The sequence below is a fragment of the Mustela nivalis genome (genome assembly GCF_964662115.1).
Source record: "Mustela nivalis genome assembly, chromosome: 17".
NCBI lineage: Eukaryota > Metazoa > Chordata > Mammalia > Carnivora > Mustelidae > Mustela > Mustela nivalis.
Genome location: NC_139036.1, coordinates 16,874,144 through 16,889,306, shown reverse-complemented (window position 1 = coordinate 16,889,306; position 15,163 = coordinate 16,874,144). Strand labels below are relative to the sequence as shown.

General features: G+C 51.1%; 1 protein-coding gene across 7 annotated transcripts in view; it reads left to right on the top strand.

Annotated features, from left to right (window-relative positions):
* RAP1GAP2 (RAP1 GTPase activating protein 2) overlaps positions 1-15,163 on the top strand; it is a 231,358-nt gene that overhangs the window by 77,628 nt on the left and 138,567 nt on the right. Inside the window, exon 1 of one of the 7 annotated variants that reach the window (XM_082707077.1) lies at positions 6,339-6,776. The exons of the other annotated variants lie outside the window; for them this stretch is intronic. Within the exon in view, the coding sequence (XP_082563203.1) occupies positions 6,670-6,776 (107 nt within the window). The 5' untranslated portion in view covers positions 6,339-6,669. Of the gene's footprint in view, positions 1-6,338; positions 6,777-15,163 lie in introns of those variants that run through there. 7 annotated transcript variants of the gene reach the window in all.

Genomic DNA, 15,163 nt, shown 5'->3' with positions numbered 1-15,163 from the left:
CCTTTTCTTCCCACTATGAACATCTTCTCTTACTTTGATTATGGAAAATGTCAAGCACATACACGGTAAATAGAATCGTGCCCCCAGCAGCTAGTGCCATGCCTGGGTCAGCCAGACCTCCACCCAGCCCACTCCTTACTGCGCTTACTGTTAATTTCAGTGTTTTGGGGGTAAAAGTTACATATATTGAAATACACAGATCTTAATTGTACATTTTGGACAAATGGATTCCACCACCCTTTCCTGAAATAGAACATTTCTGTCTCTCCAGAAGCTTCTTTACCCCCAGAGGCAACCACTGCCCTAATTCTTACACCTTAGATTGTCTGTTTTAGAATTCATATAAATGCAATCATACTTTTTTTTTGTATCTAGCTTTTTTTCACTCAGCATACTGTTTCAGAAAGTCATCCCTGTTTTTGCATGTCTTGGTATTTTGTTCCTTTTTACTACCAAGTGGTGTTCCGTGGTACGGATATTACACAGTTTGTTTTTGGACTGTCCATTTTATTTATTTTTGTTTATTTATTTAAGATTCTACTTATTGGGGAGCCTGGGTGGCTCAGTGGATTAAGCCGCTGCCTTCGGCTCAGGTCATGATCTCAGGGTCCTGGGATCGAGTCCTGCATCGGGCTCTCTGCTCAGCGGGGAGCCTGCTTCCCCCTCCCTCTCTCTCTGCCTGCCTCTCCATCTACTTGTGATTTCTCTCTGTCAAATAAATAAACAAAATCTTAAAAAAAAAATTAAAAAAAAAAAGATTCTACTTATTGATTTGAGAGAGAGAGTGCGAGCGAGCGAGAGAGAGCATGAGCAGGGAGGAGAGGGAAAAGCCGGCTCCCTGTGAGCAGGGAACCTGGTATGGGGCTCGATCCCAGGACCCTGGGATCAGGACCTGAGCTGAAGGCAGACACTCAACTGACTGAGCCACGCAGGTGCCCCATAACGGAGTTTTAGCGTGTACAGTGGTTGGTATTGATCATAATGGCTCTGAGCCACGAAGGAAAGGTTGCCTTTAAAAAGAATGAAAATGTGTAAGACTTTTAGAGAGATTTTTCGGCCAAGGTTATTACGCTAAGAGCAAGCAGGCAAACAAAAAGTTTTGCAAGTCAGAGCTCTAGTTGTCTGGAAATCTCAGTTAGGCGTAATACGTCATTTCTCAAGGAAGCCAGAGACAGAAGGCGTGACTGGGTGTATAAAAGAGTATATAAATAATACATGTATAAGAAACCATTCTGTTCTTTGTAGATCCAAACAGAATAGGTTTTTGGAGAGTCTGCCGGTTCTTGCTTAGAACGATGTTGCTAAGCAATGTTGCTAATATTATGGAAAGACAGCTTTCCTCCTCACTTTTCCACTCAGTCTTAGGAAGTTGGGGAGTAGAAGTGGCTTTGGGTAGCTACAGCTGGCGAGGCTTGGTGATGTGACGTGGGGACCAGGGACCCGGGTGTGAGAGGAGGTCCTCAGTGTGACAGGCTGCAGGCCACTCAGTCCTCAGCCTCTTCCGCTCCTGGTTCTCTGGGGGGAGCCCTGGGTGGCCACCATGCAAAATTTGCTTCATGTGCATCAGAAATGTCACACACAGAAGAGTCCTCTCGAATGTTTCTATCGAGGGAAAAATTATAGTCATGCCACTTAGATTCATGGGTTCAGTCCTGATTGACGTCTTGCATGGCAGGCTCTGGATCCCAAACGACGTGCAGCCTGAGGGCTGGATCCCTGCCACAGAGTGGGATCTGTGGGTTTCCTCAGGCACAGTTTCCTTTCCTTGGAGCTCGGAAATGCCACACAAGTTACCAAGATCCGTTTCCAAAATCTGAGCCAGTTTCTAGGCAGATCCTCTGTTTAGTATGAAATGTGTGGCTCCAGGAAAGTACAGCTGTTGCCAGGGCTCCTGAGACTTGTCTTTGCGGCCTCCCTGCTGGGCCTGGGCATCACCTGGTGCAGTCACTGAAGGAACGTGTTGTGGTATGGGCCCCCTTGGGGGCTGCTGGTGGGCTCTGAGAGGGGACATTGGGAACTGGGAGGAGAGGCAGTTCATTGGGTGTTGGCAAAGACCCCTCCTGCATCTCTCTTTTCAAAGTAGGAATGGTGGGCGCATGAGAGAGTCAGTGAAACATCTGACTCTTGGTTGTGGCTCAGGCCTTGATCTGAGGGTTGTGAGTTCAAGCCCTGTGCTGGGCTCCATGCTGGGCATAGAGCCTACTTAAAAACAGAACAAAGTATAAATGGCTTCCACACCTCAGACCTTTCCAGTCTTTCCCTCCTCTCTCTTTCCCTCCCTCTTTTTCCCTCTGGAGCACCCCCCACCCCCACCCCTCTCCCTTTTTTCTCTTCTTCCTGGGCTAGTAACCAGAGACACAACTGTAATGAGGCCCAGCAGGGGGCGCTGATGTACCTGCCAAGAATGAATGTCATCCTGTTGCCTAGAGCACAGGTGTGGGTGTTCCATAGAAGTGAGAGTGAGAGAGGCTTCAGAGTGATTTCCCCGAGCTGCTGTATATGCGGATGTGGCCCAAAGGCAGAAGAGAGTGGCGGTCCTGGCCTGTCCTGAGTGGGCCTAAGGTTATGCGATCCATAGGGTGGTTGGAGAAGCTGTCCCCTGCAGAAGGGGAGGGGCGAGGCGTCTGAAAGAAGTCTGGTTTTCATAGAAGGCCCCACCCCGCTGGCTTCCAAGCCCCTCTTTGCTGCCTATCTTTTCCCAGTCCTAGCCAAAAAGGGGTTGCAGTCATTTTCCAGAAGCATGGAGGTCCCAGAGCTCGAGGGGGCATGGGGTGGAGAAGGAGCCCTTGCTCCTGTTTCTCTCTGAGACTTGGGCGCTGGGCTAAGTCCCAGTTTCACACGGATGTGTCTCCTGGAGCGGGTTCCCAGGCACAGAAGGCCCTTTTCTTTAGGATCAAGCATGCGTGTCTGTCTGTCTCACCCCACTGGCCCCTTAGGAACGAGGTGTGCAGCTGTCTGCCCTCTGTTCATGATTAACTTCCCTATGGTGCCCTCCTCCGACTCCCACCCAGGCCCCTTCAGCTTTTGGGCTTACCCCCAGTGGGGCAGAGACCCAGGTTGGCAGCTGCCTGACACTTTGTCTCAGGGACTGGGGGTTTGGGGGTGGGGTGGGGGTGGGCGGGAACCGACCTTTGAGGTTCTGTGAGCTGGGACACTGCTAGGGATAGACTGCTGGTAAAGATTGGGAGACCCCTTTCCTGCAGGCCTCTCTGACCTCCTTTGCTCTGGTCTGCTTCTGTCCAGCCTTCTCTGTTGACTCACTGATGTGAAAAATGTTCCCTTTCTTTCTTTTTTTTAAAAAGATTTTATTTATTTATATGACAGAGAGACAGCAAGAGAGGGAACACAGCAGGGGGAGTGGGAGAGGGAGAAGCAGGCTTCCTGTGGAGCAGGGAGCCTAATGTGGGGCTCAGGATCCCAGGACCCTGTGGTCATGACCTGAGTTGAAGGCAGACGTTTAACGACTGAGCCACCTGGGTAAGCCACCCGGGTGCCCCGAAAAGTGTTCCCTTTTGATTCTCTTTCAAACTTTGTGATTTCTTTAAAGACCATGTCTTTGTTTGGTGCAAGTGCTTTGGCTAACACCTAACACTTGCCTCTTTTTTTCTCTTAACAAAGTTGTTTGAAGCTCAGAGACTTGGTCAGGCAATAATATTGAGCTAGATTTTAATAAGTTTGTATTTGTTTTCATGATATGAATGACAAGCGATCATAAGTTTTCATTTAGGGCAGTAATGTTTTCTTTTAAAAGTAATTAAGTTAAAAAGTGAGTTGATTTAATTAAGGGGAAATAATATTAAATGACGGGGTATGTGATGTTGAGCCAAAAAATGATGAAGGGGGTATGTGAATGGCCTAATTTTGGGGAACTGTGGCTGGGTCACACTGCACCAGGTAGCCTGGCATGGGGTTGTTTTGTGGTTCCTGTGTGTTAGAGCAATGTTTGTTTTAGGCAAAGGTGGTCTTCTCTTTCTCACTTACCTTAGTCCCTCTGCACAAAGTATTTAATAAATGTTGGTGGGATGGGGAAGTCTAGCATGGATGGCCATTGCATTCTCTGCCTTATACTAGGGAGATGGAGGGGTGCCCCCTTTCCACCAGCACCTGGTGCCCCATTGGGGCACACACCCCATGTCAGTTCTTCTCATTCTCCTGCATTCTCCATGCAGGCTTCATCTTCACTTCAGAACTGAAAGGCGGGGCAGCTTGTTATGCTTTGGTGTTTTGGTGCGCAGTATGGACAGAAGGAAGGGCTTCCTCACTGTCAGCAAACTTCTACCTCTAGGGCCTCGGGAATCAGATCAGGTTTTGGTCTTTTAGGGACAACCTTGTGTTTTCAGCCACGTTGGGGCTGGAAATATTGGGGTTGTAGAGGAACTGAGAGAGCCTGGAACCCTAGAACAAGAAGGATAACCTGCTTGATGGAAAAGTTTTTTTTGCCTTCATTCCAGTGCCCTGTTGCTCACTGATGCACTTGACCTGAAATACCTCCCAGGTGGTGGGGAATGGGCTGGAGCCACCCCATACTCACTCACCTGGGAAAGGGTCAGGCCTTGCACTGGAATGCAGCTTGCTTCTATGTGTGGGTGGATATTCACCCATGCTGGGCTAGACCTATGGCCAGTGCCCCCATCACCCTCTGAGTTCTGAAAATCAGTTAACTTGTCAGTTTCATGTTCTGCCAGAGGCAAAAGCCCTGAGCTGCTTGTGCTTGTGCTCTGCCTTCTAACCCCCTGAGGACACTCATTTCCCCATTCTTTTTCCAGACTGATTCTCCAGTCCCTACTGGTGTACTCCTTGCAGCAGGCCTAGCTGCAGTCCCAGGGGTGGGGCTGGGGTCACTCACTCTCTGGCTATAAATAAATGTCCATGGCTATCTCTGTGATGCCCCCCCACCATCCAGGCAGGCCAGGAGGGCCTGGGCCATTGCTAATGGATGCTTCATAAATAAACCATGCACAATTTTGGCAGCACCCTGGTGTTCCCTCCTCTCCACCCCAGCTCCAGTGCCAGCGAGAAAATGTGCCCACTGGAGAGGTGGGGTTGAGGCCTCAGGCCCTGGAATTCATTTCCAACCCTGTCCCTCTCCAGTAAGTCCCTTTCTCTGCCTGATTCTCTGTGCTTGCAGGAACACCAGGCTATCTGAAAAGCAAAAACAAAACAACAGAACCCACAACAAGGCAAACTGCCTCAGGACCTTTATGGTCGCAAAGGGCTGTTTCTGAAGATGGACTAATTGGGCTTATTTTCATTCCCTCCAGCCCTCTGCCCAAGTCCCTTCTGTGGGGGAGGGAGAAGCAAAGCCAGTGTGGATGTTGGAGGGGGTGGTGGTGATGATGGTGAGAAGGGGCTAGGTTTCCTGGCCCCAGATGGAAGTGAGTGAGTCAGAGGCTTCTGAGCAGCCCCGTCCACATCAGGGACTCAGCCCTGGCCCATTCCCTACGAACTGGCCAGTGACCTTTCCTTAGGTTCTGAAGCGAAGATGAAGCTTGCATGGGGTATGCGGGAGGAAGGGAAGAACTGATATGGGGTGTCTGTGAGGTGTTGGTGGGGTGGGGGCTCCCCTTGGTTCCCTGGCAACCCGGGACGCCAGGCAGAGGTGTATCCTCGGTGAAATGGATCATTGACCCGGTGGTGTGTCAGGCTTCCAGGGCAGGGGAAACAAAGGTTAATGGGGGACTGACTCCAGCTCAGGTAGCGCCGCCCTTGCTGGAGCAGTCCCCTCCTGCCCCCTCCAGCCTCCCAGGACAGCCGCTTCCCCGGGGAAAGGTAGAAGGTAGATCCCGCTGAGTCAAAACGCCTGGGCGCTTCAGGCCGGGGAAGGCGGGCGCTGGGTGCGGGGTGCCCTCTCTACCCGCCTGGCCCTGGGCCGGGAGAGGCCAGCGGCGGTGCCGTGTGCGAAGGCAGTTTCGCACGGGCTGAGGACACGCGTTTCGTCTCGGTGGATGTTTTTTCTCCCTGTTTTAAAGATAGTGACAGCATTGGAGAAGTATCCCGGCGGGCCGGGCTGGGAGAGAGCACGTCAGCCGTCTTTGCCTGGGGAGAGAGCCCGGGGCCCGCCAGCGGAGGCGGGGACGGGGGAGCGCAGAGGAGGGGACGGAGAGGGAGCGGCGAGAGAAGGGGGGGTGCGGCTGCCCGCCAGGAGAGGAAGGGAGGGAGCCCGGGCGCGGGCGCGGAGCAGAGGGCGAACGCGGCGCCGAGGCCCCCCCCCCCCCCCCCGGGCGCTGAGCGCAGGCTGACCGCCTCCCTCCACTCGTGGCAGGGCCGCCTGCACCGCCCGCAGCCGGGGTGCCCGGGCCGGGGCACGGGAGGCGGGGCCGGGGCGGGGTCCCGGCGCGGGCGGCGCGTCGGAGCAGGAGCCGGAGCCGGAGCCCTGGAGCCGCCCGTCCGGGCCGCGCCCGGAGCGAGCGTTGGAAATGCCTGCGCTGGGAGAGCGGGCGCCGGCCGCCCGGCAGGCTCCGAGGAGACGCTGAAGGTCGCCGGGAAGTGAGCGCCCGGTCACCTGACCCCCGGGGCGCACCTAGGCGGGGCGGGGCCCATGAGAGGCGGGCGGCCGGGGGCCGGGGCGCAGGGGCTGGGAGCGGGCAGCGTGGAGCGCGTGGAGCCGGGCGGACGGGGGTGCGCTGCGGGCGGGCGAGGGCGCGGCCGGGCACCGCCGGCGGCCTCGCCATGTCCCAGCCCGCGGGGAGGATGCATTGCCGAAAGGCAGGGATCCGCGCGGCGGTGGTGCTCATCGGACTCCTGCACAAATCGCGAAAACAGAATAAAGAGAAAAGGTAAAGGCTGGCAGCGCCGCCTCCCCCTTCCCTCCACTCTCATGCTAAATCCCTGTTTTCTTTGGGATGGACTTTTCCAAAAGGGTCTTTGGCCCCGAGTTGGTTGGGAAAAACCTCTGTTCTGTGCACTGTCGGGGGAGCAACTCAGGAGCTTCGCCCCGGACATTGGCTGTTGGGAGAAAGCTGAGGCAGGACTTTGACTGGGTCGGAGGGAGGCTGGGAGGGCCCTTCGGGCTCCATCATCAACAGAGGGGCACCAAGTGTTTCGTCCCCATTCCCGTTTGCCCATTTCGTTCTTATTTGCCCATCGCAGCGCCCTTTCCAAAGCCTGCAGCGTGGGTAGCGTTGATCCGACCTGGGTGACAGTCCTTGGCTTAGCCCAAGTGGCCCAATGCGCCGAGATGCCGTTTGCTTCTCTGCAACTTGGCTGAGCCTGTGAGGTGCCCGCCAGGCTGGGATCCGCTTGCCTTGCACACAGTGCGGGCAGGCAAGGAGCAAGTTTGGAGCCCCCTTCCCCCTTTTTTGGATTTTTTTTTTTTTTCTCTTTCCATCTTCACCTTTCTTGGGTTTACTGTACTAATTGTTTGCTCCTGGATGTTGGAAATTGTCCTCTTGAGCTGACCTGTGGGGAAAAGAGGTAGGGGTTTGGGGCCAGCAAAGGAGCTTCTGGGACAGCTTCCCGGGCTCCAGTCCCTTGTTGCAGGCTTGATGTCCTCAAAACCCAAGGGAGCTGCTTACACCCGCTGGCACCCACTCACTTCTCTGCCAGGGTACACGAGCCCAAAGCTGCCCGGCAACTGGGCTTCATCAGAGCTGACTGTCCACAGAGATATTGTAAGGATTTGGGGTGACTCCAGTGGCTCTGCTGGGTCCTGATTTGCAGATGAGTTTGAAGTGGTTAGTGCTGTGCTCTGCATTAGGCAAAGGCTAAGGCAAGGACAGTGGAGCCAGAGATACCTGGGTGGTGACAGGTGACCCCTGGGCTTGCCCAGAAGCTGGGTATGCCTGGTGAGGGGGAGTGGAGGGCAATGGATTAGAGCACTTTGAGAAGCTGGCATGGGTTGCCTCTGTGGTGTAGTTGCCCCCCATCCCTCTTGTCCCCCTCCTATGATGCAGTCTGATTCGATGTTTCCCATAGCTAAGGTGACTAGCCAGTGAAATGACTTCAGGTGGTTAAGCATGAAATAACATTGAGTCACCCAGTGAGAAGGTTCTTCCCTTTTCAGTTCTCTACTAATGCATGTGATTTCTTCAAGGGGAAAGTTTCAGGTTGGTGCTAGTCTGGCTTTAACACCCTCTTAACACTTACTGATCTCTCTCATAACAAAGAGAAAGCAGACCTCTGGCTCTGGGCCTTAAAGTGGGGAGCAGTGCCTGCCTACAATTTAGGTTGTTTTTATGCTATTTATTTTTAGAATTCTCTCCTTGTCATGGCCAGTGGTCCTGATATAAAGCATCACTTTAAATTAAATGTATAAAGTCCCAAGAATGAGTCCATTTAATTGAAAGAGTGATAGTACAAATGGTATAGGGTGTGGCAGAAATCCTGCAAGTGATGTTAGGGAATGGCTGATGCCGGGGACAAACCTTTCTAGCAGTAAAGCTACCAGCAGGACTCTAGAGCCCGGTGCTCCAGGTCTGGGCCCCATTTCCCGTCTAGACTTTGACTCTCTCCTGTTCCCTGTCCTTCAGCATTTTATCTGTAGAGGTGTGATGACTAAGCCAGCCCTCTAAAGTCAGAGGGATAGGGGATGGCTGTTCTGAGACCACCAGCGCCTGTTTTGAGGAATGAGAAGGATGGTGTGCTTGACCTACAGGCAGCTGCCTCAGACCAGTTCCTGTTTCTGAGTACAGAGTGTATGGTAGGGTGGAAGGTCCCTGCACAGTCCTGGCTCATCCGTTGACTATGACCTTGTAGTATCAATGTAGTCTCCCTGAGCCTGTTCCTGTGTCCATACAGAAGCGGAAGGGAGATAATGTGGGTGAAGAACGCACCTGAGAGGTGTGAAATGCCACGTGAGGATGAAAGGGTTTGAACAGAACTGTTCCTGTTTGCCTCTCTGTGGGTTTGTGCCCTTGGAGAGCAGGGCAAGGAGTCTGGTGGCAACAGCCCCACTACTAGTCCAGACCAGCTGTGCATGAGGCACAGGGAAGTACTGGACAGGGGACAGGACAAGAAGGTTGCTCATGGCTCTTGACATCTTGTCCTTCCTCCTAGACGCATTGTGCCCTTCCCTGCAATGCAGCAGGCGTTGAGGCCCTCCCAACTCCTGCCTTCGTCCTAGTCTGCTTTGGCTTCTGTCATCCCGATTGCTTTGGCCAACAGACTTAACTTACCCAAGGAGAGAGAGGGCTTGATCTCCTGCTGGTGCTAAATGACCTTTGCTTTGCTTGCTGTAATCTGGAGTTTCTTTGTCTTAAAGTGTCTGAAGTGCGGTGATCACTATTGACCCTTGCCTTGTGGGCACCAGGCGTGGGGGTTGGGGTGGGGTGGACAGGTGTGTGTGTGTGGGGGGGGGGGGCGTGTGCTGGAGCAGGCTATAGCTGCCCCACCTCTCTTAAGTGCTCCCAGACTCCAGGGTGGGTGTTTGGTCTGCGGAGTTTCTGCTTCCTCCCCACCCTCATCACAGGTCAGATTCAGACCCCATCTTTATCCTTTTCAGAAGGCTGGATCCATCCATCCATCTTCCCAGCACCTTTAATTGACAAGCTTATGCAGATGACCCTCCCAGCTGTTGGCCTTAAGGGATGAAGTGGTCCTGTGTAGCTTTGCAGTGATGGCCCCCAGGGTCCTTGTCATCTTCCTGCCCTCCCCAGGCTCCTTAGAAATATATTGGCATATTGGGGGAGGCAGGTGTGCCAGGGAGGATGGTAATGACACGGGTACCTCAAACGGCCCCAGAACCAGAAGACTCCAGTCACACTGTTGGTGGGTCCCGAGAACTCTGCTGAAAGCTCCAGCTTCGGTTTGCATCCTGGAGAAGTGACTGTGGTGCTCGTCAGCCTTTACCTGACGACTCCGTCTGGGAGTTGTGGGATAACCTGGAGGTTCTGCCTCTTTCTGACCATCTTCCAGGGACTCCACCGCTTGGGCTCCTTCAAAAACAATGGTGTGTTTGCAAGGGGGGATTGATTGGAGCAGGGTTCCAAGGAGGCACCTGAATGAAGCCTTCCTTGCAGATGGCGCTCTGGGGACCGCTCTAGTGGGAAATCTCCTTTCAAGTGATTTGACTTTTCAGATCTTGCTTCCTCGTCGCTGTGGCAGATTGGGGTCAGATCCGTAGCCCCACCTTGGTCATGTAGAAGTGGATGGGCGGGTGTGGGGGAGTGATGTCCTCTGAGGTAGAAAACAGGTACCATTCATAGGAAGGGTTGAGGCAGAGAAACAGTCAAAATAGGTAGGTTCCAAATGGTGTGGATGTTGCTGTGTGCCCTTAAGAGTGACATTCTGAACTGGACAGAGGTCAGTTGGCATAAATGAAAAGACATCGTCTTCTTACAGGGAGTAGTTATTTTAAGACAACCCTCACCATGGGGTTTGTGAGGAGGAAAATATGAATTTCAGCAACCCCCCTGCGGCAGGCTCTGGGGGGCAGAACAGTGAATCTAAAGTCTCTGGGAGGCAGAGGAGTAATCCACACTCCTCTGTTGTGGGATATAATGTCTAGCGGGTTAGTCCCCTGTCGGTTATTAGAAAAAGTTCACCCCATGCTTTCTTCGGCAGCACATACGCTAAAATCGGAATCATACAGAGAAGATTAGCATGGTCCCTTGCACAAGCAAAAGTCCATCCTGAGCTTTTTTTTTTTTTTTAATTTTTTATTGTGGAAAATTTCACACGTGCACAAAAGTAGAGTGACTTGTGTAATATGATACCCCGTTTGAGCCATTGTCAACTCATGGCCAATCTTACCTCATTTATTTACCACCCCACTCCCCCACAAGATTATTTTGAAGTAAATCCCAGACAGGATATCATTTCATTCTTACATGTTTTGGTATACACCTTAAAGAAGTTTTCTAAGAAAATAGAACACTACCATATTGTACTCCCTGAGTTAACAGTAATTTCTTAATATCATATTTAATTAGTGTTCAAACTCCCCTAATTGTCTTATAAGTTTTTCAAAAAAATTTTTAAAGATTTTATTTATTTATTTGAGAGAGAGCATATGTGGTGTGGTGAGGGTTGGTTAGGATGGGTGAGGAGGGGCAAGTGGAGGAGAAGTAGGCTCCCCACTGAGGAGGGAGCCAGATATGGGGCTTGATTCCCGATCCCTGGACCCCAGGATCAGGACCTGAACTGAAGACAGACCTTTAACCAACTGAGCCACCCAGGTGCCCTTCAAATTTTTTTTTTTTTTTTTTAGCAGGATTCAAAAAACCCAGTGTAATTGGTCATATGTCACCTTATGAATTTTCTACTGCTACTTTCTTTTTTTTCATTATAATTTCTTTATTGGAGAAATTTGATCATCTTGGGGAGCTGCCCATAGTTAGGATTTTGTGGATGCTATCTCCTGGTGTCATTTAACGTGTTCTGCTGTCCCCTATGATATTGTAAGTCGGTATTTAGCTTTGAGGCTCTATCACTTTTTTTGTTTGTTTGTTTGTTTGTTTTTTTTGGGCAAGACCTCACACTGGAGTGTTTTTTTTTTTTTTTAAAGATTTTACTTATTTATTTGACAGAGATCACAAGTAGGCAGAGAGGCAGGCAGAGAGAGAGGAAGGGAAGCAGGCTCCCTGCTGAGCAGAGAGCCGGTTGGATGCTGGGCTCTATCCCAGGACTCTGGGATCATGACCTGAGCCGAAGGCAGGCTTTAACCCACTGAGACACCCAGGCATCCCTGATTGTCTGTTTTGGTGATGTTGGCAGTTGACTGATTTGTCCTTGGAGGTTGAAGGTTGGTGTCATGGAGGGTACTTGCCTTCTGCCACAGGAGATTTTGCGATAGGCCTATGAGCTGGCTGGATTCGGGGCCCGAGCCTGTGGAGTGCTGGAGGCCTGGCCTTGGAGTCCCAGAGTCCCAAGGCTGGAAGGGGTGCATGGCGGGAACTGATCTACTCCCCAGCCCTGGAACAGATGGCTGCTTGTTCTCTTCTTGGGAGGTGGCCGGGTCCTGCCCTTTGTGGAAAGGCCTGTTTCTTGGCCTCTCTTGTCTGATGTTTGAATGCCATTTGGTTGGCTGTCATTGCTTTAAAGAACAAACATCTCCCTTTAGCCAGCTTCCCATTTTAGGCCTCACTGAGCACCTGGGAAGTTAGACACCTAGAGTTCAGGGAGAGAATTTAAGGGGTTTTGTGATTCCTTTGGAGCCACTGTTTTTGTCTCCTCTTTGGTGTCCCTACTCTTGTCCTCCTTATCTATTCTTATGGTGGCCAGAGTGGAGTTTTAAAAATTCAGGTAAAATCAAGTCTCTCCACTGTAGAAACCTCTCCATAGGCTTTCCATTATAACTTAAATGAAATCCAGACTCTGAAGCCCTGCCTGTATCCCCTGCCTTATTCTCTCTTGTTCTCTGACCTTACTTCCATTTTGCCTCTCACTCACTGTGGTCACTGTATTTCTGCTGCAAAGGCCTTTCTGTTTCTGGAACACGCCAAGCTTGTGCCTGCCCCAGGCCCTTTACATGTGCTGTTTATGGTGACTTAATTGAGTGGTGCTTTCTCATTGTGCCTGCTCTAGGCCCTTTACATGCACTGTTTATGGTGACTTAATTGAGTGGTGCTTCCTCATTGTTGGGTGTCAACTCAGTTGTCATCTCTTCTAAAAGGACTCCCCTGCCATCCAATCTGGGCAGCTCATTCCAGCCATCATTACTTTACCTTGATTTATTACCCCCATGGCTCTTATCATTAACTGGTATTATCTGGGTTATGTAATAAACAATTTACTGACCGTTCCCACCCCTAGAATGTGAGCTCTCTAAGAGCAGGGACTCTGCCTTTTTCACTCCTGGGTCCCCCATTGCCCGGAATAGGAAGTGCTTAGTAAATATTTGCTGTGTGAACGAATGGGTGCACATGAGACTCACTGACTCCACACCGCCTGTTCCCCCAGGTCCTCTTAATACTGCAGTGCCCTCTGCCACAGATTTCAAGGTGTCCTTTTCTTATGTAGGTTTGAGGTATTCTCCCCTTCTCTCTTCTTTGTTCCCCTTTAGAAGAGATTTGGAGAGAAAGATAACTGATGATGTGTACATGCGGCGTGCCCTATTACTCTTCTGACTCCTGTCCTGTCCCTCTATGGTTAGGGAACACGTGAGGGTCCAGGCTCAGCCCTGGAGCCCAGCTCCAGGGCTGTTCTGACACTGAGTTCCTAGATCTCAGGTCCTGGAGCTGCTGTCTGAGAGGCAGAGGCGGGCTCCCTTCAATCATGCCAAAGAGCGGGGGCCATTGGGTGTCTGAATTGGTGAACAGTCGCCATTAGTGAATATATGGTTTTTCTAAATGCAGTTCTATCTCTTTGGAGCCCGTGTGGTACACAGATGGCTGGTTACCAGGATGTTGCCAAATATAGGGCCTGCCAAGCCCGTTTGGTTAAACCAACGAAAATCACTTCTGGGCAGAAGGGGTCTGCTGAACGGCTTAGGAATCTTCTCAGTCATTTTAAGTAGATGAGGCCCTCTTGCCCTCCCTACTCCCCGCCTGCCCTGCAAACTGAGTCTCTTTGCCTCCTGAATCCATAAAAAGTAAATGAGGTAGGCAAGATGATTTCAGGTGGACAAATGCCTTTTATCTTAATTGCAATTTTAAAAAATGTGATACTGGTTTTCCATGTACGACGGTTACATAACATTTTCGAAAAGTAAATTTGTTTAGGTAAAAAATTGTGGTCAATTTAAAGAGAAGTATCAAGAAAAGTAACAGTCAGGTGGTACATGGATTTGGGAAAAAATTGAGAAGATGATGTGGAAATGTCTGCAGTTTGGGGAGTACAGTGGGAAGGAAGGAGTCACTTTTCTCATATGGTCAAGTGGGCCCCCAACACTAGGGTCCTGGGGTTGTTGAACGTTGAATGGTTGTAACAAGCCAACATCTTTTGAGGCTTACTGTTTGCTAGGGTCGCATACCTGTCTTAATTACACTGGTTATTATCTTTGTTTTCCAGTAGAGACACAGAGGCTCAGATTTTGAGGAACACCTAGAGGGCAAAACCAGAGGGAGACGAACAGGGATTTTAACCCTGGTCTTTTGAGGTCCAGGGGCTGTCCTCTTAACTCTTCTATTATTTGGAACCCAGGATAAGCACTCACGCAGTGCCTGGCTTCTGAGAAGTTCCCCATACACGCTGCTGCTGTTCTCATGCAGGCACGGAAGTACAACAAATCTCAGGGCACAGCTCAGTGGATTTCCACATATGTATCCAGCTGTGTAGATACTGTCCACATCAAGACATAGAACTTTCCTGCACACCAGCAGACTCCTCCTTCCCTCCCCACAGTCCAGTCACAGTCCAGTTAAAATTACTGTGGAGGCAGGCCCATTGCCTGGTATGTGGGGGATCTGGGGTCACCTTGGAACCCGTAATAAAAGGAAGCGTATATTTGGGAGTTTGTGAGTTGGGATTTCTTTTCTTTTTTTTATTAAAGATTTTGTTTATTTTACAGCAGATCACAAGTAGGCATAGAGGTAGGCAGAGAGAGATGGGGAAGCAGGCTCCCTGCTGAGCAGAGAGCCCGACGTGGGGCTCAATCCCAGGACCCTGGGATCATGACCTGAGCTGAAGAGAGAGTCTTTAACCCACTGAGCCACCCAGTGGGTGGCACTTTTTTTTTAAAAGTAGTTTCCATGCCCAGCGTGGAGCCCAATGCGAGGCTTGCACTCACAACCCTGAGATTGAGATCTGAGCCCAGATCAAGAGTCAGACACTTAACTGACTAAGCCACCCAGGGGCCCCTGTGAGTTGGCAATTCTAAGTGGGGAACCCTAGTTCGACCCTGAAGAAGGTGTCAAAGAATCCACATTGACTTCTAGGGGCGGGTGAGCTTGGTTTCACCTTCCCCTCTCCTTCTCGACACACTCTGTAGGAACCTGGAGCCAATGCTGTGTTTATTCACTGTCCTTGGAGCAAGGGTGGGTTGAAAAATTGTCACTTGCTTTTAAGCTTATCAGTTATGAACACTCTGTTTCGTGAAAGTTGGAACAGTAGCCAAGTCCTTGCCAGAGCCCTCTAGGGGCGGGCTGACCCTGCCAGGCCTCAGGGTTAGTCTGTTTCTCCAAAGGAGGGAGCAGTCCTGTTGATTGAGCCCCCTCCCCCTTTCCATGTATTTACTGTAAAGATCTTTACCGACCACTGAATATGGGGGGCGGAATAAGGAGTCTGTGCAGATGCCTGTGGTCATGAGCTCTTCCTCGTTGGGTACAGCAGCTTGAAACAGCCCCCA